The sequence below is a fragment of the Ixodes scapularis genome, unplaced genomic scaffold, assembly GCF_016920785.2.
Source record: "Ixodes scapularis isolate PalLabHiFi unplaced genomic scaffold, ASM1692078v2 PGA_scaffold2__306_contigs__length_199485367, whole genome shotgun sequence".
In the NCBI taxonomy this organism is placed as follows: Eukaryota; Metazoa; Arthropoda; class Arachnida; order Ixodida; family Ixodidae; genus Ixodes; species Ixodes scapularis.
In genome coordinates, this window is record NW_024609857.1 from 124,655,180 (window position 1) to 124,682,082 (window position 26,903).

A 26,903-nucleotide genomic window follows, 5' to 3' on the forward strand; every position below is an offset into this window, starting at 1 on the left:
AACGAATCTGACATCCATGACATGTCTTGCAGTGTTCTGCAACGTCACGCTTGACTCCAGGCCAGTAAAAGCTGTATTTAATGCGAGCTTTTGTCTTTTTCGGTCCCAGATGGCCGCCCCACAGAGACTCGTGAGCCAGCTGCAGCACTTCCTCTCGTTTCGATCTCGGCAACACCAGCTGGTCCACTCTTGTTCCTGCGATCGAGTCTCTGTGATAGAGTAGTTCATTCGAGAGGAACATGCCCCCTTTTCCTTTCCGCGCGTCCTCGTACGCTTTCTTTAGACTTTGGTCCCCCCGTTGCTCATCGCGAAACACAACTCGGTGAGCCGTCGCGTCTCCAACATCGGCCACCTCGTATGCGCCGTTCTGCTCCTCACAATCCGCAGCGCTGCAAGCGAAGGTCGTCGCGCCTTCCCCTTCTTCAGTAGTGGTGCCCTCGTTCCGTACGATTGGGACCCCCAGGGTGACAGATGCGGTGTCATCTCGCCCGAAGTGCCCATCCTCACCCAGGAGCTTCCAGTCTTCTCTTGTGAGCAGACAATCTACCTCCGGAGCGAGCTGGTCTGTTAGTGCACATACCACGTGCACCGATCTACCATCCGCGCCTGTGACGTCTGATTGGAGTCTAATTGGTACGCGGGCCAGCTTCGCGACGATTGTCTGCCCGAACGCAGACACGAGCTTCACGGTTCCTGAAGGCTCTTTTACGTCTGTGGGTAGCAGACTTTCCCTGACCACAGTAATTTCACAGCCCGTATCGAGAATTGCATCGGTCGGAACGTCCGCGCAGAGCAGCTTGACGCGTTGAAGTTTAGATGTTGGGACCTGGTCTACCTCTTCTGCCAGTCTTGCGACCAAACCTCTCGGCTCATCGTTTTCCCCCCGTTCGTTCTCATCTCGCTGTAACCTTACATTGTGGGCAAAGGATTTCGGTTTTGTCTCTTGTTTTTTCGAACCCTCGTATCTAGATCGGCGCGGGCAGTCTTTAGCAAGATGGTTTGGCTCGTGGCAGAGAAAACACCGGGGCGCGTGTCCACCCTTACCATTATAAGTCTAGTTTGGTGCGAGTTCGCTGTCTTCACGCCTTGACTTCCCGCCCTTGGCATCGTGTTTCGTGCCCTTCGCCTGATCATATGTTTGCAAAACTTTCGCGATCTCGTGCGCTCTCAGCCATGTCTCGCCCTCGCGCAGCAGAACGTACTCTAGTCTGTCCGGGCTGAGACTTGCCTTCAGCCGGTCAGCGACTAGCAACTCAAGCATCGTTTCTTCACTTTCCGCCTCCCTCGCGCGTAAGTAGTAACTCAAGTACGTCCTTACCCGCGACGCGAACTGCGTCCAGTTCTCGTCCCTGCGCTTAGAAGTGCTGTCAAACCGCTCGCGGTACTCTGGTGGTGCTAGCTGGAGCTCGTCAAGCACGGCTCTTTTTACCTGTTCGTAGTCCGTGCAGTCTTCGAGCTCCAAATTCCGGAGGAGATATCTGACCCTCTCCGTGAGCGCAGGCATTATTAAGTGCACGCGGGCCTCGTCCGGCACCCGGTATGTCAAGAACATTTTTTCGACCTCGTCGAACCAGATGGGGACGTCCGCGTCGCACGGCAGCCTATGACCCTTCAGTACTTTAGCACATTGTACCAGAGGGTCTACGGGGCCCTGGCTACCGACCCTCGATTCAGTGCTCGACCGAGTAGAGCCCTCGCTTTCGAGCTGAATTCTACGTAAAGCAATTCGCTCCTCGGACTCCATCTGCAGCCTTCTAAGTTCAAATTCGAGCTCGAGCCGGCGCATTGTGATCGCCTCTGGCTCCTCCAAATTACCGACTGGTGTGCGTGTGTCATTACCATTTTCCCGTTGGACGTCAGGTGTGCCCTGCCCATTTTCCCTTTCGGGGTCAGATGTGCCCTGACCCTTTTCCCGTTGGACGTCAGGTGTGCCCTGCCCATTTTCCCTTTGGGCGTCAGATGTGCCCTGACCACTTTCCCCTTGGGCGTCAAACATATCCCAAGTCGCCAACCTGCCCCTGGTGCGCCCCATTAATCTGACCAACTCCCGTGGAACCACGTCAACCTAAGCAGTACGCAAGAAATCCCACTCACCCGGAGCCGGCGGCGTGTCCTTCCGGCGAGAGTCCCTGAGAGCTTGCTTGGCCGTAGTCGCAGGTATGACGACAGCAGGCGAAGAACGGCACCCCTTGCGGTTTTGGTGCCCCGTCCTCGACTGTCCCTGCAGGCCGTTGGCGTTGACAGCAGAAGAGCAGCTCCCGTTGTGATTCTGGAGCTTCGACTGCTACGGTTCCTTGTTCCCCCGGAGCGGACGGTGCGTTCCTCCGGCGAGTCCTTCAGAGCTTGGGGCCTGCCGCAGGTATAACGACAGCAGGCGAAGAACGGCACCCCTTGCGGTTCTGGTGCCTCGCCTTCGGCTGTCCCTGCAGGCCGACGGCTTGCTGTTGTGACGCCTGAAGACGATCCTGTCGGCTGCGCCAGTATAAGTTGATAAAGATGATCTTCGGCGTCTTCTGTTGCTGCCGCCGAATCCAGGAGCCGTTAGATGGTGGACGTTTTCCAAGGTGTTTATTTGTCCGAATTATTACTGACTCTGTACCTTGTTACAACAAGTCAGGGACCCGGCATCATATTGCTGCGCACCTCAAAGTCTGTGTGCGCGTCGAGCTCATACGCCAAAATCCCCCTTCTCTCGCCCGACACGGGCCTTTGTAGGAAAGGTCCCCCTCTCCCTCTGGCCAGAACCGACCAATAATTTTAAAACAGAAGAAGACCACGTGGTATACACCTGTCCAATAAACGCTCGAAAGTAAATATAATACAACGTCAGTTCTCTAACCGCCAAAACCGAACTCCTCGTCTAATCGGCCCGTGCATTGTTCGCCGCCTGGCCGGCGCCTGAGCGCCGACTGCCCGGATCGGGTAACACGCGCGCTCCGAACACTGAGCGAACGCGTCGGGAGCAAAAACAAATAATAAAAGAACACCCCACCGCCGGCGCGGCAGCCACATCATATACGCCACGCGCTCTTTAACACTCGAGCAGAATGCGTCAGGAGCAAAAACAAATATTAAGAGAACACACACCCGCCGGCGAAGCAGCCGCAATATGCACGCTATTTACCGCGGCCTTACACTATCTATTAGGCAAGTTAAATATTTCTTTATTCTACGCTGAAGGCAAAATAGATGTCCTTCATGATGTAATAAAAGTAGAACCCGAATGTGTATGTAGCTCAAAATTGTTTTAAAACGTCGCAGCAAATGATAATCTGAAATGAGCCATCTTATGTGAAATAAAACACTTTTTCAGTGTTGGCTCGGTACAACATTGCGCCCACCTTGTTTAATGGACGTCCTCGTTATTCCGGCGTTCACAACAGCAGCATTGACATCAGACCAGGCACCCGGAATGGTGCTGTTCCTGTCGGCGTAGTAAGCTAAAAACGAGTCGGCTATTGTATTCACCATGTTGCATTCTTTCAGGCGGCAGATCTTGTGGTCGGCTTCGAGCAGCACCTTAGAGATCCCAATGTACTCTTCCCCTGCCTTTATAACTTCCTGTCTGTAAGGTTCCAGCAACTCAAGGGTTGCGTTGTCTGGAAATAGATTGTTCGCGTTATTTTTATTTGGTCATAACGTTGTTTTATTCACAGATGTATTTGTTCTATACACGTTCCAGATTCCAAACAAAATCCTGCAGTATTCATAGACCATGCTCAAGTAGATTTGTTTTTCGATGAGTCTGAGCTAAAGTTTTTCTACACTCAGAGCAGGATGCTCCATCCATGGCGCACTGTTATTTTTTCCTTAGCCTAGGTCGCCAAAAATTAATAATGCGAAGTAACCCGGGAACGACACATAGGTTAAGACTAAATTTCTGTGATATGATCAATACCTGGCATTCGAATATTTAAGGTGCGTTGGCCACTGACAAGAAAAAGTTACTAGAGGCATGGCATGACACATGCCAGAATGTATGCGGAATGTTTTCAATTCTGAAACATTTTATATCTTTACAGCAGTAGGCTCGATAAAGAACAGTCCGAGTTTTTATTCTGCTATAGTCACTGACGGCTTAATAAACGCAGGTCTTTCAAGTCTCCAGTATTGTATTACTGCTCTGCAGCCAATCAGATTGGGGCCTTAGCTGATCTGTCGAAGAAGGAATCACCAATCAAAGAGCGTGAACGTCACAAGCCACGCCCTACGTTTGTGAAGTTGTCAGTGACCAAAGATGTGTTAATCTTTAGATCTCCCAAAAATTTACAAACATCACAAACCGGCCTGCGCGTAAATATTAGCGACTCGATACAAAAAGGAATAAAACGCTGTAAACTGATGGGATATATTACACGAGTGAACGAAAAAAATGGTATTACGGGGGTACAAGTAGGATCCAACATAATCTCTACTTTTACGCGCTCTCAGAATTGTGTAAAAATGACCATCTAACTAACAGATATAATTTTTAATATGTCAAAGTGCAGTTTATGAAATCGTGCTCTAGCTACTCTTGCCAGCTTGAGGAAAACCAATGTGCAGGGCGCAGTGAACACGCTAAGTCAATAGGCAATTTTCTTGAATTTCATCTGCATTGTAGCTCTAAACTCATAAAACGTCGGGCACATAGTCGCAACCCTTCTCACGTTTTAAGGACACTCGTTCCTCATAACTACATGCATCGGCAGCTCATGCTGCTAGATTGCAAAAAAATTTGCGTTCTGAATATTCAGTAGAGCAATGTACTCGCAGCTTTATTGCAAGCTATGTTGCTGTAAGGAAGAGTTGGGTACCGAAATGTATGTTTTTGGTAAATACGTTTGCTACATGCCTGGCATTTTGCTGCATGGCAATGCGCCAAATATGTGGTAAAAAGTCATAAGAAAATTATTCCAATTGTAGGATGCTTTTTGCGTTTCACAAAAAATTATTTTTGCGCAGCCAAAAATTAAATTTTAAACTCAAGTGAAGTATAACACTAATAACCAACTGTCCACATTTACTTAGTGCGTCAACATAACTAAAATTATGTTAGAAAAAAGTCACCTAAAAATGAGGAAACACATACTCCCCCTTTTTTCTGCTTTCTCGGTCAAAGGCTATACATTTAGAAAACAAAGTGCATACTGAAACTGGGGTTCCCAGTCAATACTTTAGCTTTGGCGAGTTGGTGAATCATGCTAACACTTCACAGCGCACAAAAATAACACACCAAACAAAATACATGCACACAAAGAAATAACACTTACGCAGCGCTGACTGTCAACAGTAGGGTAAATATTAAACATCTTCGTTATATTTTGCTCTTAGGCATTAAAAATAAGAAAATAAAAAATAACCAAGAAATAACAGAAAAGGAAAAGAAAAAGAGAAAGAAAAATGAGAGAAGAGAAGAAGGAAAGGAATACAAGGAAACAAAATACAAAATAAGGAAAGAAAAAGAAGGAAATGAAAGAGCAAGGGATTAAGTCCGACTACACTAAACGTCACTAAGGACGTCACTAAAGATAATGGAAATGATGTTGAATATATACCGGAGTTGACAGCCAGCGCTGCGTGAGTGTTATTTCTTTGTGTGTATGTATTTTTTAGTGTGTTGTTTTTGTGCGCTGTGAAGTTTTAGCATGGGTTTCCTGTTTCTTAAATATTTATCAGGCACAGCATAAACCAGGTAATAACGCGTTGTGTCAAATTATTAACTAACGATAATTTAATTTGAGCTTATTTGCAGTCACGTGTTTTGTTAAGTGTGAACTAGTCAGCCGAAGTAAACTCATAATTTTAGATCTTAGTCAGTGTCGTGGCAAGCTCTGTGACGTAAATAAAAATTATATTTTTCCACCATTTTGTCAGAAGCAAGTTATACCATAAAATCTGCAGGAAACGTGTTTTTAGTACATTAATGTTTAGATAATGCCTAATGGCTGAATTGCAAAGACTTAGAGATGGGTTCTCAATTTGTAGCACTATAATAAAAACCGAACCCACATTCGGTGATTCGAGTCAGAATGCAGGTCATACCTTGCTCAACCGAGCTATCTAGAAGAATAGGATTTCCCGACCATCCCTTCAGCGTTCCATTCTTGTAGAATTGTATCTTCAGATGGCCCAAATATTTTCCAAACCAGAAATCTTGCGTTACAAGTGCAACAGTTCCACTCTTCCTCTCTACAACCTTTGGATACGGTCCCACTGGTGTGTCATTTCCAGGGCTTACACCTACAGGTAAAAAAAATTAATCGAAACATTTGGCATGTTTTTTTTTTTTTTCAAGAAATTTCGAAACTTCGGGCAGTGCGCAAATGTTTGCGTTATAAATGAATGCTGCGAGCGGATAGTTAGCACACTGCAACAAATTTACATGGCCAGTTATTGAGGTGGTTAAAATTAGGCCTTTCCGCAAAATAACGTTCTTACCTGGGGTCAAACAATCAGTATTATGGATATATTTTGACGCAATAGCATAACTCATGTATAACTGATATTTTGATATCTCACAAGTGACAAATTTGAAATATTAGGCAGTGTTCTAAGATGGTATGAATGGCGAGCTGGCTATAAACAAAATTGAATAAAAACTTGCTGCAGAAAAAGGAAAAAAGCTTGCAAGAGATGAAAAATATGACTAATGTTTTGAGTACCCTTGGAGACATTATGGATGTCTCAGGCATCCGCTTAGCAACATAAACTATCTCCCAATATAAATTTCGAGCTATATTATAGCCCGATGTGTTGCTGCTGGATGAAAAAATATCGTTTGTGGGTAACCGGGAAGTACAAGGGGAGTTCTATTAGGTCGTCCGCATGTTAAAGTATATCTGCCCATTTCCATTGTAAGGCGGACGATTCCAACCAGGGTATCAAAAGGCACTGCGCCGTTGATGAAAGGCTGGCGCGGAACTATCGGCAGGGGCTTTCTGAATCGTGACGCGCGGCGATGACGGTCAATAAATTGCACAGTGGCGATAGAAGCTGTATCACCAAGCTGCAGTAAATATCTACTTGCTGTTGAACCGGTGAGTTGTGTGGCTTGCTGACACGTGTAGCGACAAGGCAAATCAATCAATTCATAAAATCTATCACCATATTCCTCAGCTGAAATCACAACTAATCATCCCCCTACTTTGTTTCAGCACGCCTTGATCATCGTCACAAAGTCGGTGTCCCATTTTGCCACTCTAACGTTTATTATGACTCTTTTATTCCCAGGACTTCCAAAGACTGGAATCGCTTACCTGCATCGCTCACATTAATTAATGACCACGCACTTTTTTGTGCATCTATTGCCAATTTCATGTTCCCTGTTCTTTAAGTATTGTATATTTTGTTCGAATTGTTTATTATGTTTACTATTGTTCCCACCCCCCTCTGTAATGCCATGTGCCCTGAGGGTAAAATAAATAAATAAATAATAAGAAAAACACTGGAGCCCAGAGGTGTTGTGATATTCGTAGGTGATTAAGGCTGCAAACTGTGGTTGTTTTAACACACAATGTGTGTATTAGATGTATTCAATGCGTAAAGCGTTGCATTCGAGTGTGACGAAGAATCGCTACATGCAAGTGAATGCAAAACAAAGCATACACAGCCCATAGCAGGCACATGGAAGCATTTAGAAGGCAAATTTCGCTACACTTAATCACACGTAATTATAATTCCGCCTAATGAATCGTCAAAAGCGAGATTAACCAAGCAGCTCAGAGGTAATCAAGCCACGGATTCTGCGATCAATAGCCGGCACAATGTGGAGACGGTGAAAGTGAATGCAAGCAGCTGTTGTAGGTATGGCTCATGGGAGTCCGCGATATCTTAGAAGGCCGTCGGCGCGCGTACCTGACTCTCCAATTATAAAACGTAGCTCCCCACGTGATCTCACGACGCATAGTAACGCTCAAACGAATAGAGCAGCCCGCTTATGATGTCCTGACTTTGCAAAGCAGCCAACATATGGCATAGCAGGCGCGATAAACCTACTATTCTCGCGGTTAGATTCATTTACCACGACGATTCCTCGCAATTAGAGAGTATTAAGGTGTCAAGGTGCTCCACGCAGCGGCAGAAGCAGTACCCATAGAAACTCCTCAATGAAGCATTTAATTTTGATTTCCTCGGATTTCATTCCTGATTAAATTTAAACTTGTCTTAAAAAAATGAAAGCCGTTTACAAATCCCTGTAACACCGAATTGGAGCGGAGCTCTTGAGGAGGAGTAGGGAGGGTACTGAGGGGGGTCACGTCACCTGCGGGTAGTCACGTGACCCTGGGGGGTCACGTGACCTCGGGGGGGGGGGGGGGGTTACGTGACCTTGGGGGGGTCACGTGACCACCCAGAACCCCACATAACGAAGCATAATTCATACCATAACGCACGCCAAAGAAACCAACGACACATATATGTTCTTCACGTTTATCAGAATGAACACGGAAAGTTTAAATTCGTTAATTGCATAGTAATTCTTCTCGCTTAAAAGGAAGTAGGTAGGACTAAGTTTGCGGGGCGTTTATTTTTTTAATTCATTTGAGCTGATTGCAGTGTTTATTTCTGCGCTTCCACTCGCCCTCTGTGTCGTGGTCAGGCAGATTGTGTTGCTCGCTCATCATCATACATGCGATATAGAGATATCGGTTAAGGCTCTGTTAGACTCTGACCTTGAGCGCGGCGAATGTAGCGTAGCGCGCAACGCGCGCGTTTCATTGTCTGGCGAGCAGGAAGTCGATATCTGCGAAAATGAGTATCTGTATGCGCTGCGCTATGGCGCGTTGGCTACGCTCAACATCGAAGTATAACAGAGCCTTTAGGAATCCAGCTCTTCTGAGCCCGGCGGCCCTCATCCCCAACACGTACAGTCGGCACGGAATGAAACGCAACAGTGGGTGCATGGTTTTCGCTAGATGCTGCACCACCTGAACCAGATGAGAGCTGCAAGAAGATGGCTCCTCCTTCGATGTGTTAGACTCTTGCTCAGTGCATCCAAACCTTTGGTGTTGTGTCTCTAGGAGACTCAGCGTGGGTCGAAAACCATGTGCTCCATGTTCGCGTTTCATTCCGTGCCGGCTGTACCTCTCGAACTGAGGGGCGCAGACGGTGCTTCGTCATCCCACCCTAGCATTTTTTTCTTTTTTTTTTCTTTTTCCTTTCTGAGTTGAAACAAGGTGGTCACCGTACGGACGTAGCACTTGAACGCTTCCGGCCCTGAACTAAACTGACAGTTTCGTAGTGTTTGTGAGATAAAATCTAGGCAGCTAATCGCCAAGAAATGGTCGTCTATAACATATTCGCAATCCTGTTAACCCCATCGTGAAAAAATGAATCAAAAATAAAATAGTGTTGAGGCAAGTTAGAAAAAAAAAAAGTCAGGTGTTTTTTTATATTATGTAAACAACATTAATTTGATTGAAATGAAATTTATTTGATTTTAATTTGATTTATTTAATTTAAACCAGATTTATTCGATTTAAATCAAACTTATTTGACTTAAATAATATTATTTATATTTAAATTAGATCAATTTTATTTAAATTAAGTTATTGAAACCTAAATTATATTCATTTATTTTAAATCACTGTAGCTTAATAAAAAAGATATTCGTTAACACAATATGTACTTTAAAACAAAGCAGATCGTTTGATCTATCCTTTGAATCACTTAAAACAATACAAAAAAAAGACTAATGTACATTTAAAAATTTTATGGTGCAGTTTAATGAACAGCCTTTTACAGATCTAAACCTGCCATACATGAACTAAAACAGCTTATTCCTTAGTTAGTAAAAAGCTGTATTTACTTTTTCGTTCGCGTTCTCATTTGCTAGCAGTAGGCCATTACGTTTATGCGGAGAGCAAGTCGTCTGCTTCTTGCGCAGAAGTTCCGGTGACGTTAGAAAGACGACGAGCTCTGATTGGCTTTGATTAAAATGATAGTGGGTAGACCTCAATGCTATGTCTCGAGGCCTACCAACTATTTTTTTCTCAATTAGCGAATGAGACCTCGGCGTTCCGAAATCACTGCAGCCCCTGTGCAAGAAGCAGATGAACTTGCGCTCTGCATTGTTTTGGTGCCTCTTTTCGCATTTTGATTTGCTTGCAGCAGGACATTACGTAACTGACGAACGAAGTGGTGCTTAGGAAAATGCTCAAAGCTCTGATTTGCTCAGAAGACTTGTGTGCTTTCAACCTGCTGTAAATCTTTTTTTTTTCTTTTTTTTTTTCTGGTTGATACTTATTGTAGTACAAAAGAAGTGCAGATAGACAGAATCAAATGACATAAAAATAGTAAACAAAAGTATTTTTGGAATTATTTACCCTGAAAAGGTTTGATTTAAATTATCATAGTAAAACCGGTGTGCTTTCAAACAAGATATAAATCATCTTGATTTTTATTCGAAACCCCGTTTCCACGGCTACCTGACAGATGGCGCCAGTGTGTTCTCTCGTGCTAAGCGCTTACAAGTGTTCGTAGCCATATAACCATTATAATGTACGCTAGAGGTTCAACTGGTGCTACTGCATATGCGACTTCCGGGAAGCAGATTAAGGCAGACAGTAACCAGTACTTTTGCGGTGCGCCTGTTGATTCCTATGGGAAATCGCAGATGCGTTTTGCCTCTTTGCCAGAAGATAACATAGGTAACCTTTTCATTTTGGATCGTACCGAATATTATATGTACTTTTATTAACATCTTAAAAGTGTAATTGCTTTAGTTACAAAGCTTTCTCACTGAACGCTGTTAAACTTCGCTACATTTCAGGCTCAACCCTATGTTCTATAGCAGGTATGTAAAAACGAGCGACGATTCTAAGCAAAATAACAATCGAAAGGTATATATATTCCGTTTCATACTTGATATGCAACGCTGTCAAAGCTACTGGCGGGAGCGCGTGGCTTTGTCTATGGTTTCGTTTGCGCGAGCACGCGTGCAAATGATCAACGAGATTACAAGCCTCATGCTCGCGCCAGTAGCTTTGACAGCGTTGTACGCCAAGTGTGAAGCAGAGTAAATAGTGTGTTTAATGTCCGCCAGCATTCCGGTGGTGCAGATTTATTTCTAATATGCCCCTTCTGTCAACACACGAAAAAGACTTCGTCGTGCATCGCACTAGCGGTTAAAAAATATTCGAAACATAAATAATAAAGTACGTGCGCTATGAACAGTGTGTTTCTTTATTATTTCCTATATCGGGCACCTGTTCTCTGGCTTCTCCCTATTTGCAAAATATGGAACGTGCGGGTGATGCTTCGAACCCAGAACGAGCATCTTCGCACATATTCATAAGCAGAAAGAATAAGCACTTATTTATTGCAAAGGGGACCATATTACGTGACTTTCAGATTACTTAAAATCTGCATGCGCAACGAGTTATTGATCCAGTGTTATTGCGTAGTTCTTGCCGTCTCTCTTTGTTTGGCACATGTCCTTCGTTCGTTTGGCACGTATATCCCCCATGCTGGAAAGCGCCGACACCGTGTTCGCGGCAACAGCGTCCGTCTGTGCTCGTAAATACATATACAAAGTCGCCGTAACTTTTCAACGCCGTAACTGACCAATTATTTCGTCTGCGTAACTGAGAAATGTTCCGATGTACCTAGAACGCACGAATTGTTTCTGATATTTGCTGTTATAATGAAACTGCTTGAGTCATTATTCATTCGTCATGACTCATTCGGGTACAGCACTAACCATGGCCCCCTGCCGGACATTTACGGGGACGTTGTTGAAATATAGTAACTGGTTGACCGCTCGCCCTATTGGTGTGAGTATGTACTGAATTTTCCACCTGCATAGGTGACGAAGCGTCTTAACCTTTTTGTAACCATCTTTGTTATGTTAAGCAGCAGTAAACGTTTTTTAATCATTCCAGAAGTTGTCGGCAATGGGGAAGAAAGAAGTACTTTGTTCCACGATGCAACATAACATATAAGACGTGCATGGAAAGGCTGTCCCTTCTTGCCAGCTCTCAGAAAGCGTGACGCCTAAAGATATGGCGTCACGCGATCCCGCGCAAAGAGCGCCTGCTGCAGTGACAGACTCCGACTGCGAGATATATTTCTGGTCGAGGTTTGTGATTAAATAGTGGGGAACTGTGTACAAGGGCCTCGTCCTCGTAAGTGCAGCACCAAAAACCGCCCTGGCGAAAGACGCGGTGCCAACGAAGTTATCGGGCTGCCACAGCTTCCCTCGATCGCCGCCTACTGTTGTCTTCTAAGAACCAATCATTACTCCCGGTGTCGCCGACTTCGGGCCAAAGACGTCGTCACTGTGCCTCGGTTTTACGTTGTCGCGTACGTTGTGCATATTGGGAAAACGAAACCATACGCCTACGCCCCGGTGCGTCATTGGAGGCGTGCGAGACTACCCTTTTATCTTACGGAAAAGTGGACGTAACGAGCAAACGAACGGAGCGAAAGAGCATGTCGGGAACCGCGCCGCGTCCGCATTTAAATCAGTCAAGTCAAAACCACGACCGGCTAAAATAAAGACGGCTGCATGCACCGAGGCAATTAGGGCTAGTGAATTAAAAAAAAAAAAAAAGACTCGCGGTTCGTCAGTGCCCTCCTTCCAGCAAAGGGCACCTAGTTGCAAAGGATTGATCAGGGAGCTCTCATGCCGCCGGCTGAGACGAGCCGTCACCTGAAGCTTTGCACGAGTACACCTTGTTCAGTGAAAGTGCATCTGCAAGTTGTGCCGAACCGAGCACCACCATGCCAGGCACATAACTGTTCCAGAACATTTTGGACAGGTCCGAAAGTGCACCACTCCCGACTGCAGCTTGGGCCTGTCATCAGGTTGAGGTTGTCAGATTACGAACTGTTGTATTTTTTTAGATGCACCAGAGTAGTACGGCGACGACACTAGCAGGTGCTGTCGAAACCAATGGTGCCTAAAACTACTACCCTGCCCCTCCGAACCCCATGTTTGTGAGGAAAGCAATCAGCGTTGACGAAGACTTCTTTGACAATGTGACCCTGCTGGGTAAGCGAGAAACTCCTTAATACCTCGAATATTCTGGCGATGTCAACTGTATCGAAGATGTTGAAAAGTTGGTGTCCCATTTTCATGAGGTTCGTTTGTGTGCCTGTAGACCAAGCTTCGACAGTTATTCAAATGTTCCGCCAGAAAGTGATTTTGTTGGTCTCGCGGGCCGGGGGCAACACAAGCTACGTGTATTGTCGCTCAAGCGAGGTGAAATTGCGTGTCCACAGTGCAAGTGCCTCCTGACAACACTTCGCATTCTTAAAAAAACGCCTGCTGGACAGTCGCAGAAAAAGGCACCCCGATATTTCATCCTGACCACTGCTCAGAGGGGCAAAACGCTTGTTTTCAGCAGAGCCCAGTATGCGTTGAAGGCATCCGTTCATCGCCTTTGAGTGTGGGTGCATTCACTGACCGGCAAGTTGAAGGACACACAAGCCAAGCTATCCATAATTTTAAACAAGTTCTGTAAGAATACGCAGAGTGTCTTGCTTGGTGCCCGTAGCCAAGGCAACAGCCTTTAAAGCGTGCAGCAGCTGCCCAATGTTGAAGTAGAAAAAAAAAAAAAACAGAAGTTACGCAGAGTACTGACTCCTGCAGTGTCAACTCTCGTACATATGCAGCCCGTCGTGATGTTCCTGTTTAAGAGACAACAACATCCCACAGCTGCTTTGTATATCAACTGAACAACACCCTACAGCTTCCTTGTATATCAACTGTCAGAAAGTATTTATCCATTGTTCGTGACAAATGTGGCTTTCTGTCACGATTGTGAACCAGAGGAGAAAAAGAAGACGAGAGGATGAATGAGGCGTGGTGTGTGAAAAAACAAAGGAAGAAGAGGTGTGGAAGGAGTATCGAAGGGACGAGACAGCGCTGGTCCGGTGAATGACAGTGGTGACTTCGGCTACGCTCTGGAGGACGCCCACTCGAAGCCCGCTCCAGCGCGTCCACCGTGAACCAACGAGGCGTCCTTCGCCAGAGCGGCCAGGTGATGTCCTTCATCAGGGAAAGTAACATGCAAGCGCACACGAGCAGGGGCACTTCAATGTCGTCAGTGGCCGGGGTGGAGACTTGGTTCTAGGGGACTAAGGGTATACTGTACTGTGTGTTAGTTCATGCCTTTCGCTTTGCTTATTTATAAAAAAAAAAATAGCTGTACATACGGTGGAATTTTGTAACCTGTTCGTCCTGTTTCTCTGTTTCTCCCCGAAGTCCGTCTCGGTTGAGCGTGACACTTTCACACTCACGTTTTCCCTTCTCTAAAAAAGCCGGAAACAAAAGCTATTTCCGAGAGGCATGCAAATCTTGTATTCGATGAAACAATATAACTTTTTCAATTCATACGTCAGAAAGAAGCGGGGATGCATCAAATTATAGGCTCATCTTGCTCCTGTGCTTGCATTCGACTCTTTTTGAGATGATGCTTCAGAGCTCTCTTTCACTTTATTAAAAGCCTACTTTTCCTAGCCGACACGAATTTGTCTCTGGCAAGTCGACGACCACTAATCCGGTCAACTTTACATCAACAGCCTCTCGTATTTTCTGCGAACATGGTCAACCCGATGTTGTTTATTTCGACTTAAGCAGGGCTTTGACCCGGTCTATCATAAAATATTAACATATAAGCTTTATCAATATGGTGTTTGTGGACAGGCCCTTGTACGATTTAAGAGCTACCGACTGGACGGAGAATATTTCGTTCGAGTTAACCATATTAATTCCAGGACACATAGAATGAACTCCGGCGTGCCTCAAGGATCTGTTTTAGGTCTCCTCCTATTTTAAGCATTTGATAATGATGCCTCTCTTGTCATCTCGCATTCATCTTTCTTGTGGTATGCTGATCATAATAAAATGCATCGGAAATTCGAAAAAAAAACAAAAAAACTTGACGACTGCCTGAATCGTCGGGGCGACATGAGTTTATTTAGCGATTGGCATACGGCAAACCAGCTTTCACTAGGTTGTTCGAAACTAAAGTTATAACTATTTTATATTTTATAACAATTTTATTTTTTATTACTACATTTCTTGACAGTTATTGGCTGGCATGAGCGGCATAAAAAATCTCGGCGTTATATTTAATTTAATTCTATGATTTGATGATCATATAAACAAAAATGTTCGAGCGTCTTTACGAGCCCTAGGAATAGTATGTAGCTTAAAAGAGGAGTTTGATAACTCATCCTCCTTCCTGACACTATGGTTCATTTAGTCGCTCCCAGTAGGAACACAGTCAGTTGTGTGAAATAGCATCTGCAAAAGTATTTTTTTTATGTATAACATGCGCAAAAAAGTGCATTTCTATTTTTAAATGCTCCTTTTAATCGAGAATGAGCCTAACCTGAACTATGAGGCTGTGCTGGGACGCGTCAACTAACTTACCTGACATAAACGTCAGAAAAAAAGCAGACTTTTTTTAATACTGTGCATGTTTTCATTTTTTCTAGAAATATCTTGTCTCATTTGTGTATTAAAGACCTGTGAATGCCTACATCGCTCAAATCGACATTTTACGCTGACACAAAACTTAGTTAGCTCAACCCAATATTTAGACTCTAAGATACTGTAATGTTCCATCAAATAACTAAATATTTGAACTCCTGCCGTCAGAAGGGAAGTTTGATATCCAGATTAAACTCCTGTTCGGGTTGGTACGGAGCTAAGAAACAGGAATTATTCAATCTGATGGTGTCAACTGTTGGCTGTGCAGTTGTTTCTTTTTAATCCATATGAAGTGTATTTTCTTTAGGGTGCTGAAAGACCGTGAAATTAACATTTCATTTGTTTCTTTCTTGAAGCTCACCACTTAATACCTTGAACTTTTGTAGTATGTTGTCAATGCCTCAAATTCACTACTGTCAAGAAATAATAAATAATATTGTCCTTATATTCACGCCGTGGACTTCGAACTGCATTTCTACGCGCTATGCAATACGGTATGTGTATGCATTGTCAATTTATTCGTCCAGTTTTTTTTCAGTGTTTCAGTTTATGCGTACTTTGAAGTGTATAAGCTGGGATGTGCCAGCACCAAGACCGCAAGATTGTTGCTGGTCGCCACATTAAATTGTTTTTTGATTCTTGACCTTCATGACTGTTAATAATTACATTAACGAAAACACCGCAAGAGTGCGTTTAACACCTCTTTGTGTCTGCTCTCTCATGTTCAGTATCCTTTACAGGGAATAAGCCATAGAAAAACATACGGGTATTGAAAAAAAAAATAGGTACAACAAGATTTCCTTATAAAAAAATATAGATTTTGTTGTGACTGGATATACTGTTTTTTTTGTTTTTTTTTATGTGGAAAGAAGAGTAGGCAGAAGAGATGAAAGGTTCACGGACCCGTGCCTTCTCGATCAGAACAAGGCACGCTCATCAGTAAACATGAACGGTCTAGTCGCCCAACGTGCCACTCATATTTAAAAACAGACTACAGGCATCTCATATAAATTCTTGTAATTAGTGTAATTGTAATTCGAAGTGTGAAAGAACATTCTTTAGAAATGTGATATAACATATATTATTTCCTACAATCCAAATGAATGCATATTTTCTGGATAAGCTTCCTTGAAATAATGTATTCTTCCGGTCGGACAGTTGTGAGCGTTCACTAAGTAGAACATCGAAGTCTTGTGACGATTGTTTAAGGAGTGAAATGCGCTGTCTTCTAGGAATATGTGTTCAGTTCAAATCTAGAAATGTATCCGCTCAAATCTAGAAATGTATGCGCTCAAAAGATATTTACTTACTCATGTCTGAGGATTACAATTGTGTGTTCTACACACAGGTTAAATATATTCAGTGTATGATTTATTGATATTCATCTTCAATCAATCAAGCCCAACTATATTTTATCACAACCGAGTCCACATAAAATATTACATGTTTATTATATTATATATAATAAATGTCTAAAAACTTACCATTGTAAAGAAACGTGTTGGTATGACCACCAACAATAAAATGAAGGTCTTCTACTTCATTTGCTATTTTTATATCCACCTCGTATCCAACGTGACTTATCAGAGCAAATATTTTCACCTCCTGTTTCTTCAAAATTTTTATTTCATTTTGAATGCTCTCGATCTCGTCCAAAATCTTTATTTTACCTGAAATTATACCATAGAACTCAATTCACACGAACAGACTCTTAACACCACTAGAGATTCAAGATAAAAATTAGTGCTAATTTGGACTATTGACGTGCAGGGGTTTACCCAGGAATTGAAATTAGGGTGGGTGTCTAAATTTTAGGGGGGGGGGGAGGGGGATTAGGGGGAGCATTGAGAATCGAGGAGTCGTTGCGAGGAGTCGTTGTGAGGAGCCTTCACTGTTGACGTGAGGTTTGGTCCTATTGTATATATTGCACTATAACTTGTCAATATTTTCAGGTGAAAGCATCTAATCGCAAAAATAAAAACAAGATAGCCACTTACAACAGCAATCGTTATAAATATATGCGGAATACAAATATTAAGTTAATATAAAGTTTCATCTGTCTAGTTTCGATTTAAATGGCTTGATATAAAGATTGTTAAATTACCAATTTTAAACTACTAAAGAACATGCAACGGTTTGCCTTGTTAAAAAAAAAACGCTCAACTTTACCCAGTAACCAATCACGGCTTGGGTTCTTTATTGGGAGTATATGTTTAGAAGACAACAATGTTCATTACAGTGTCTTTTTTACTATGCTGTTTTGAATTCTCAATACATTATACTGTAACGAATGAAAATTTATGAGGCAACAAAAACTGAAGCAAACTGAACGTTTAATGTGGCGAACTTGTGCCCAAAACACAATAGAAAAAGGCAAGCGTCGGATGCGTCGATGGCAGCGAAACAGCAGGTTTGAACGCTGGGACCAGACTAACTCCGGCTCGCCACGCGGAGCCCCTTATGTAGACGCGTGGGCTCCTGGAACAATCGGCGTAGAAGGTTCGGTGCGCAGAACATTCGCAACTCAATCAGACGACAATGTTCTCGAGCTTACAAGAACGCCAAGTTGAAAGCATCCATATAAGAAGATTCCGCTGACTGGAATTGAACCTAGACCTTCCGCGCGACAGTCTAGAGCGGTAACCATTGGGCCATGCACGAGCTTGCTTGGCGACGCGCGTGGCAATATGGTCATGGTTCACTACCAGACTTGGGAAGTAATTCGGTACTTTTTCAAGTTATTTTGTAATTGCCACGTCACTTTTTCTCGGAAGTAATTTTTAATGTAATCTCGTTACAAAATATTGGTAACGGATTACTTTAACTGCTCGTTACTTTATGAGCATAATCGGTAACTGGAGGAATACGAGCAGAACATTCAGCAGCATAAAGAGAACAAGTTCAATAAAATACAAAACATAAGTTAGGGGAAAATAGCCGAAAAAAATAGACGATCTTTTGGGTTCCCGGTCACTAGAACCGCTAGAAAAAAGGGCAAGGCATGTACAGATATACGAAAGAGAACGATCAAGTAAGACAAAGTCGAGTAGGCTCCCCGTCGCTTTTCATCGTGTTTTTCTTCTTGTTCCGGGCAGGAGAAAGCTATTCGTGTTTAAATGTTTTTGTCTTTTACACCGTTTAACCCTTCCCAACTTCTTCAAGGTCTCCCGCCACCTGCACAGACATCAAACGCGGGTCCGTACCCCCTCGATTCGCGGATTCACAACTCGCGTAACAGACGATGTAGCCTCGCGCAAGGGGGTCGAATTCTCTTTGTCTTTGATGTGCGCTACTGTGTTCTAGCACGCTTTTGAGCACGGCTGAAAAGCGCCTGGCGCGAGGCTAAGAGCATCGTCTTCGAGGTTACGGACGATACTTTTGGTTTGCTTGTCTGGGCATTGTGGTCGACTCCATTCTTCGCTTTACAGTCAACTGTTAACATAAAAAGAGAGGGGGGGGGGGGGGGTGGCCATCTAAGGAGTGCTGACAGAGAGAGTGAGAGAACGCGAAAAAGTGGTGTGATCCTCTATTGTTTTTTGAGACCGATGGCCACCGTTTATTTCGCTCTCTATGCCCTCCCCTCCCCTGGCCTCCACGAATATTGGCATGAAAGTGAGAACCAATGAACGATCGATTACCCGTAACCGTTACTCTGCTGGTCGAGTTTTCGGTCATGAAAGATCCGTCCTCTCCATGGTCCTCTCTTAATAAGATGTTCAAAATTCAGGGCATTAAGTAGAACGGAAACCTAGAGTTTCAGTGGATAATTTGTTTGCAAAAAAAAACACACATTGTCATCAGCATTAACAACAAACTCTAATCTGCGGAAACACATCAAGGTAAGCTGGGACACCTGCATTCTGCATTGGTTATACATTGTAACGTTAGAACCGAGATTTTCTTTTCTTGTGAATAACAGGTGAAACACCCGAGTCAAAAGGGAGCTTTCGTAGATCGCTTCTTTAGCTCCGAATCTCTTAGTGGAGGTAGGCGCTGCTACTGAGCATGCGCGCCGCTAGCTTTGTCTGCACCTTTCCAGGGATCATTTCCGGAGGCCGTAAGCTAGCGGCATGGCGGGTGTGGTTGCAGCTTTCGGTACCTTGTCAGCTTACAGGTGAACGGAGTGCACCTACACTCTTTCTCTTAAATACAATATTTTATTTTTACAAGACTACCATAATACGGGCGTATTAGAAATGAAAGTAGTGTTGGAGAATATTTTTGAGAAATATCAAAATTGTGTCTATTGTTTTGTGAATAAGATGTACGGAAAAAGTAATGTGAAAGTAATTTGTAACATAACGAGTAAAGGAATCTGTTACTTTTCAGCAAAAGTAATTTGCAACGGTAATTCATTATATTTGAGGCTCAGTAATTTGTAATTGAAATTTATTACATTTTTCAAGTAAAAAGCACAAATCAGTTCACTATCAACAATTTACCAATTTACCATTAACAGTTTACGTGATCTGGAGCCGATTATATGCCGCCAATGTTGATCATAGCCACGCGCTGGGGTTGGCAAAGCAGAGGACACGCGCTGAGTTCCAGACATTGTTATGGCTCGGGTATTGTCGTCGTTGCAGCGATCCGACACGGGTCACTACCCAAATGCTTCTCGAGCTAGTAATTATCACAAGCCCAAATCGAGTGCCCAGGCAATGCTCGGGCTTAATCTATGAACCGCATTCAAATATCGTCATTGGGGTGTACTGCGATCCACATGTTACGTCATCAAATTTTGCAAAAAAGAGATTGAATGAAAATGATCGCTTTTGTCCTTGAAATTACACCGAAACAAAAGAGTTTCTTGGCCAGTGACGTTGCGTGCAAGTATCCTTGAGTTCCACTAGTGCCACTAAGCTCGTGTAAAGTGAAAACATTCGAATTGAATATCATTGCGCCGCTACTTTAAAGCGGTAGTTTTGCCTTTCAAGGATGAAGAAGACAGCGATGATAAAACACTTCCATGAGCTCCACATTTTCACGAAATCTGCAACATGATTAGGTGACCAATTCTCACGAGAACTACTGTATGATTTGTTTGCGGAACACTTTAATGTGAACTTGTGGGACAATTTAAGTGCTGATGGATGAAGAGCGCGTTGGTGCGGAGGACGATCGAAGAATCTTGACCTGCACTTTCTTTCTTTCTTTCTTTAATACTGACATTTTAAGAAATATGTTTATTTTTACAAGCCGGAACACCTTCTTAGAAGGTATTAAATACACGAATAAACTAAACTAACGGGCGCCTGAAGGTCGCAGGCAAAACCTTTCAGCATAGGAATATTTGAGAAGTGCGTTTTATCTCGGGAAACCTGAAGTCTTGAAAAAATGAGAGCAGCATTTTCCCAATTTCGAACGACAATGATAATGCAGACGACTAAATTGGGCAATTCAGAGAGTTATTTATAATGTGCTTTAGATAATAGAGCATCGACTTTCGTGATAGAACGTTGTCCAAACTTGTCATCCGCCTTTCTTCTTTTCCAGCCAAAGGAAACTCTCATTACGGGGCCGAGTGGACCAAAAAGAGGAAGCCACAGCACGTTGTAGCGTTTTTTGCGGTCGACCCTTCTTTCATGAGCGACATTTCGTTAACTAGACAGGGCATAGTCTAACTGCAGCTTGGATTGCAGATCTTACTCTGAGTTCTTCCTCATGTGGATTATTTTAAGGTGGACTGCCTTGAGTTCGGGGGCAAGCTCTTCTGCGTAAAGACAGCGTGCTGGATTCAACAAAATTTGTTCTAGGGAAATTTGCACGGAAGCAGTTTACAAACGGTAGGTCCTTGATGATACTCAAAGGAAAGCTTCTCTGTCGAAAAAATCTGTTATAATAAAGTTTCTAGGCTGCCGTAGCGCAGGACACAAGCGAAAAGAACATGTAAACCGTCGGTGTATTCCTTCCACCAAACTGCACGGTGTCACATGGAAATGTTTAAGGAGTTCGCACTCCGCCGGCAATCGACATACAAGATTAGCAGTTTTTAGAACGTGGTATGCGCACCAGATTACAAATTGGCTGCGATTTTTATCTTCAACGTTCTATAACGCATGTAAGGAGGAATATTTTAAGATTATTTAGAACACATTAGACAACCGTTTCGGGGAGTGAAAACATTTTTTTATCAATTGGCCTGCTAATTGAGCACGAATACCCGGTGCATACATCACGTGGCGTCAATTTCCACGCTAAATGTAGCTAGGAAACTAAAGTGCAGCATAAATCCCGTGACGTCCATATTCCTGCTATATTTAGTGCTCAAATTGCATTGATGTCTCTTTTACGTGTTTTTGTCACACGACGTCAATTTCCTTCCTACATTTAGCGGAAAACTGTTCGTGTTTAGGTGACATGACATTCATTTTCCCGCCACACTAAACGAGGAAACTGAATTGGCGTATAGGTCACGTCATATCAGGTCACGTGACGTCAGAATTTACGCTAAATTTAGCAAGGCAACTAAATTGGTGGATAGGTCTTGTAAGGTCAAGTCACACAATATCAAATTTCCGTTAAACTTAGCGGACAATGAAAATTAATCTATAGGTCACGTAACGTTAGGTCACGTGAAGTCAGTTTCTCTCTCGATATTGGCGGGAAACTTAATTGGTGTATTAATCCCGTGACGTCAGGTCACGTGACATCAATTGACGTTAGGTGACCAAAGCACCAATTCTTTTTTCCCGCTAAATGTAGCTGAAAATTCACGGACTGACGTACGGACTACCGCACAAACTTTCGGGATTGGGGATTTATCGTTAAACCATTTTATGCTTTAATAACTTCGCTCTAATTTAACGCGAACTAATTGGCATACTTGCGTGCACAATAAGGGGCACAATTAAATGCAATGCATCAACAACCTCCTGCAATGCGATAACTTTTTTTGTTAATGAACAACCAAAATGTTATTGATCCCGCTTGAATGTCTGATAGAAGCAGAACTTGCTTAGTATTCAACGTTATATTGGTTTTTTGCTCTTTCAAATCTTGGAATGTACTTTAACAGAGCCCCATATACCCAGACATTTGTCCGTTCTTTCGTCCGTCTATTTACCTGCTATATTTCGCGGAGAAATTAGGGTTACGTGACATGGCATCACATTACATGACGACTTGACACCGCGAGTTTGGGCCACGTGGCCACATCGCCTGACGTCAGGTTGCACGATGTTGATTGTCTCATCAAATCTAGAAGAGAATTTCGTAACGTGATTTGACGTCACATGTCGTCGCCATCTGTTTGCCTATGCGAGAAATGCGGATAAACGTTCGACGTCACGAGGGTGGCGTTACTCAACTTGAAATTCCTTCTTACACCTTAGGGGCCACTAGTCAGACTCGTAGGTGAGGTGTTGGAATATACTGAATAAAAAGAAACGAATTGCCATGATGGTGATGGTCAATCTTATCAAATATAAACCTTATATTGCCTCGTGCGCGGCAATATAAGGTTTGTCGTAGCGATTTTTCGTCGTTTCTTGTCCTGGTGGTTCGCCCTCATTTGCTACATTCCTTAAAGAAAAGCTAGTAAAATGTTAGTAACTGTGGAAGTCATTTCCTTTTTCTGATGGATACTACCTTTTATTAGCTTTTTACTCCCTCAAACACGCGACACGCTGTACAAAGTTGGTAACTGCAGACGTTACTATTTTCGAGGGTTACTAGTTATTTACTAATTTAAACGAGCGACATGCAGTAAGTGCAGCTGTCACTAGCTGGGACATGTTGAGCTAGTATCCACCACTAATCTCTGAAATACTGTACATAGTATAACTGGTTTTCTTTTTATAAAATGTGATCGGAATATCTTGGATAGCGCTAAATAATTATCACTTATAAATGACACCATCGAATTATTGACTTTTTTGCAAATAAATGAAGAGCCTCTGAAAACGATGGTAAAAAATAAATAAATGAAACATATGTGCGAACAGTAAAATATACAGTGATCTTTTATTCTTGCTAGCATATATGTATTTAAGACCACTTGAGTGAACATTGCGACCCTGGTCTAATGTTTTAAAAAAGCGGAGGAATAATTGTAGCGTTAATTGACTAATTATCTTAAATTGAATCATTGGTAGCGCTTCACAAAGTAATCACTTGTCACGGTTTGCCGCGGCAAACTGTGACAATGAACCACAAAAATAAATCACGACGACTAACCTACGATGACGAACCTATGACAATGAAACTCTCATGAGGAACCTACGACGACAAGCCTACGACAATGAACCTTTGCCGACGACAAACGACAACGACCTACGAGGACTACCGACGATGGCGATTACAACAACGACGGCCGATGACGGAGAACAAACGATGAAAAAAGCCCGCTATAAAAACAAACAACAACAATTAATGCTTAAGGCAAAAGAAAACAATCAGAAACATTTCACGAAAGGTTCCCGACATGGCGCAATGCCGCCTGCCTGCGGACTTGGCAACCCACGCGGCTGCCACGCGGAAGAACGAATTTGAACCACGCTGGGATGTGTACTTCTGTTTTATGAATCTTTACTCGTCTGGAAACTTGCAGCCTATTTGTAGCTGTGACTGTGGTTTTTGTGTCAGAACCGTCTTGATAGTACTGCATGTATCAAGTCAGCAGTATCGCACTGCTTCGAGTCAGTCACTTTTCCGTCGTGGTTTTTCGTCGTGCTCGATTACTTTAGTTTTAATTTATAGGCACAAGTTCGCTTCATTGAACATTCACCTTTAAATATTATTTCCGTTTTCATTTTTTATTCGTGACACCACAATCTATCTTTGCCTGACGGAAATCATGAATGGTGAAGTTTACAAAGGGAAAATATATAAAGGAAAACACCGTTATTCTAAATTGACGCTGGCGCCCCACTTGCCAGTCGTGTGACATTAACGATAGTTTACACTACCTCTCGATAGGAGCTCTAAATCCTGATGACGTCTTTGGTGTCAGCGTCCATTATTAAAAGCTAAAAGGATGCTGCTTTCTCCTTTTTTTTTCTTTTCAGTAAAAAATAACATCTTGAAATTTCATGGGGCAAAATCCCACAACCCAAATTCACTCAGTACAAAATCATTTTTTTACCAAAAAAAAAAACGCTCTATGCTAGCTTTCATAAAGGCATGGCAATTCAATTTATCAACCCATGTAAATAACCCTAGCATGTTTCTAACATCGAATTATAAATTTATGTGCCCTTTACATCACGTAAAATAAAACAAATATTAGTTCCATGTTAAAACAAAGAAACATTTTGAACATAGCACTCACAAGTTCCGGTCTCAAATCTAAATCTTGCAGACATGGATCTTTTCTACTCATATAAAGTATAATTACAACTAAAATTTTCAACAATATCCGGTACAATATATTGTTTTTAGTCATTTCAACTTGCATCATCTCAACAGCATAACTGTCATCGCAATGGATTAGCGTTAATTATAAGACAATCCAGTTAACTTCCTCAATACCTTTGACAAAATGTTATATATGTATAAACCTTACCTTGCTGATAGAGAGTGTTTATGCACATTCAACCACTTTCATGAACACAACAATAACAAGCGCCACAAATAGCACAAACCTGGTCTGGCGATTGTTCGTGTTTCTGTAGTAACAACTCCCATTACGCCAATCTTCACGCCCTCAACTTCGTATACTATATGCTTCAATACCGTGATGTTATCGTTCGTAAATACTGGCTCTTCGCTTGTGTCCAGGTTGGTTCCCAACACAGTGACGTTTGCTTTTTCCATTCTAACAAGAAAAGGAGCTAGTCCTTCGGGTCCATCATCGAACTCGTGGTTGCCCAAACACTGTACGTGAAAGAGACGAAACAAAATAATAGAAAATATATACACATTTTCGGAACAAGAAAATTATATCTGCCAGATCTGCAAGCGACCATTAAACACGTTTTTTTTTTTTCTATTACATTTTTTTTGCCGGCCAAAAATAAATTACGCATCGCAAAAAAGGTGTAACTCCGTTAGGTGTAACAGAGAATTCGAAAGTTTTAGAACATGACGTTAGCTGGGTCAAATATGAGAGATGTATTTTGTTGGTGGGTCTTTGTCCACTTGAGCCTAATAATTGTAAAAACAAAATCACATATTATTGCGGCCACCTGTAACATTCATTTCAGTAAAAATATGTCAGAAAGAAAGAAAATAATATTGGCCTCTTTGCTGACAAGCCTTTTCCACCTATATTAATTCTACGGGCGCCCACAATGCAAAGATTTGATTTGAACAATGCTCTGCTTTTGCGGACATTGGTTAATAGCGAATTTTTTTGTTGCTTTATTTTTTATTTGTTTAATGTAATTATGTTCTCTGACTTTCACGTTTGATCGCATTTTCACTATGTTTAAGATTGCGGCGACGGGTAGTATATTTTCGCCTGCCAAAAAACTGGGATTCATTTGTTTTAATGGATTTGGTAATTATTTTTACCATGACCTTGGAGATTGCCGGTACACTTAGAGCAGACCTCCTCCGTCGGTCAAAAGCGCTCGACCACAGAGCAGAAAGAACCTATTACTTTATGGTGGTGGCGATTTCTGAAACAAAGCGCCGCTTACTCAAGGCCGTGCGCTCAAGCCAGGGATCCTGGCGTGAAGGTGTAATCTCTTTAGTTAAAGGGACACTGACAGGGTATTTATGCTCGCCGAGGTTTTTAGTTGTACGTGACATATGAGAGCTCAACTACCCAGAACAGAATTTGCGGCTCGAAATTCGGTTTCTTTCCGCCCGAAAACCGCCGATCAAGAACTGGCCGGTTCGAGTCTCGCTCACTCTCTTTTCCGCGGTCACGGGCCGTTTTTTAAGGTATCGATGCGACCACCAAATTTAATCAAAGTCGTGGGTCACTGAAGGGACACACTCAATATTAAAAATAGAAAAAAATATGAAACCCATTTTTTGTGGCTTCTAAAAACCTGCAAATACGTTGATTGAAAAAAAAGTTCCACAGACAACCGGAAGCATTCTGTGCGTGCGTCGTTTCGCGTATCGTGGGACTCGCGGGGACGGCGATGGCAGCGGACGACGGGCGTGGGACCTCTATTTCAGAACTGTCGTTCGCGGTACCGGCGAATTTTGTCCGCCTTTAAAAGAGAAATTTGGGACTGTTCAAAAGAATTGGTATTCATGCCGTACGACACGCCCGACCACCAAGCCGATTTGCACGAAGACGTCGCCGAGCCGTTACTCCCTTCTTGTGGCTGAAGACATCGCTCGCGCAAACGTCAAGCGCGACGTGTCTACTTCGAGTTGAATATGCACGCGTACGATTTCTTTACTAGGTGAGAATGTCGCCAATGCGTGGTGCATCCCGACTTCGACCCTGGAGTGCTTTTGCTAGAGAAAAATTGGCAGCAAACTTTCCAACTTACAGTTTATCGGCTGAATTGTTACTAAGGAAAGAGATCCCCCAGTATCGACATGCCCCAGGAGCTCAGTGGGTAAGACGGCCGCTTCA

At 43.0% G+C, this 26,903-nt stretch overlaps 1 protein-coding gene across 1 annotated transcript in view; it reads right to left on the minus strand.

Annotated features, from left to right (window-relative positions):
• The window catches only part of LOC8036860 (protein 5NUC), a 75,226-nt gene that overhangs the window by 23,418 nt on the left and 24,905 nt on the right, over positions 1–26,903 (minus strand). The window contains exons 3-6 of the mRNA XM_040216984.1: positions 25,006–25,237; positions 16,906–17,091; positions 6,025–6,222; positions 3,342–3,599 (exon numbers count right to left, since the gene is read on the minus strand). Of these exons, the coding sequence (XP_040072918.1) occupies positions 3,342–3,599; positions 6,025–6,222; positions 16,906–17,091; positions 25,006–25,237 (874 nt within the window). The remainder of the gene's footprint in view (positions 1–3,341; positions 3,600–6,024; positions 6,223–16,905; positions 17,092–25,005; positions 25,238–26,903) is intronic.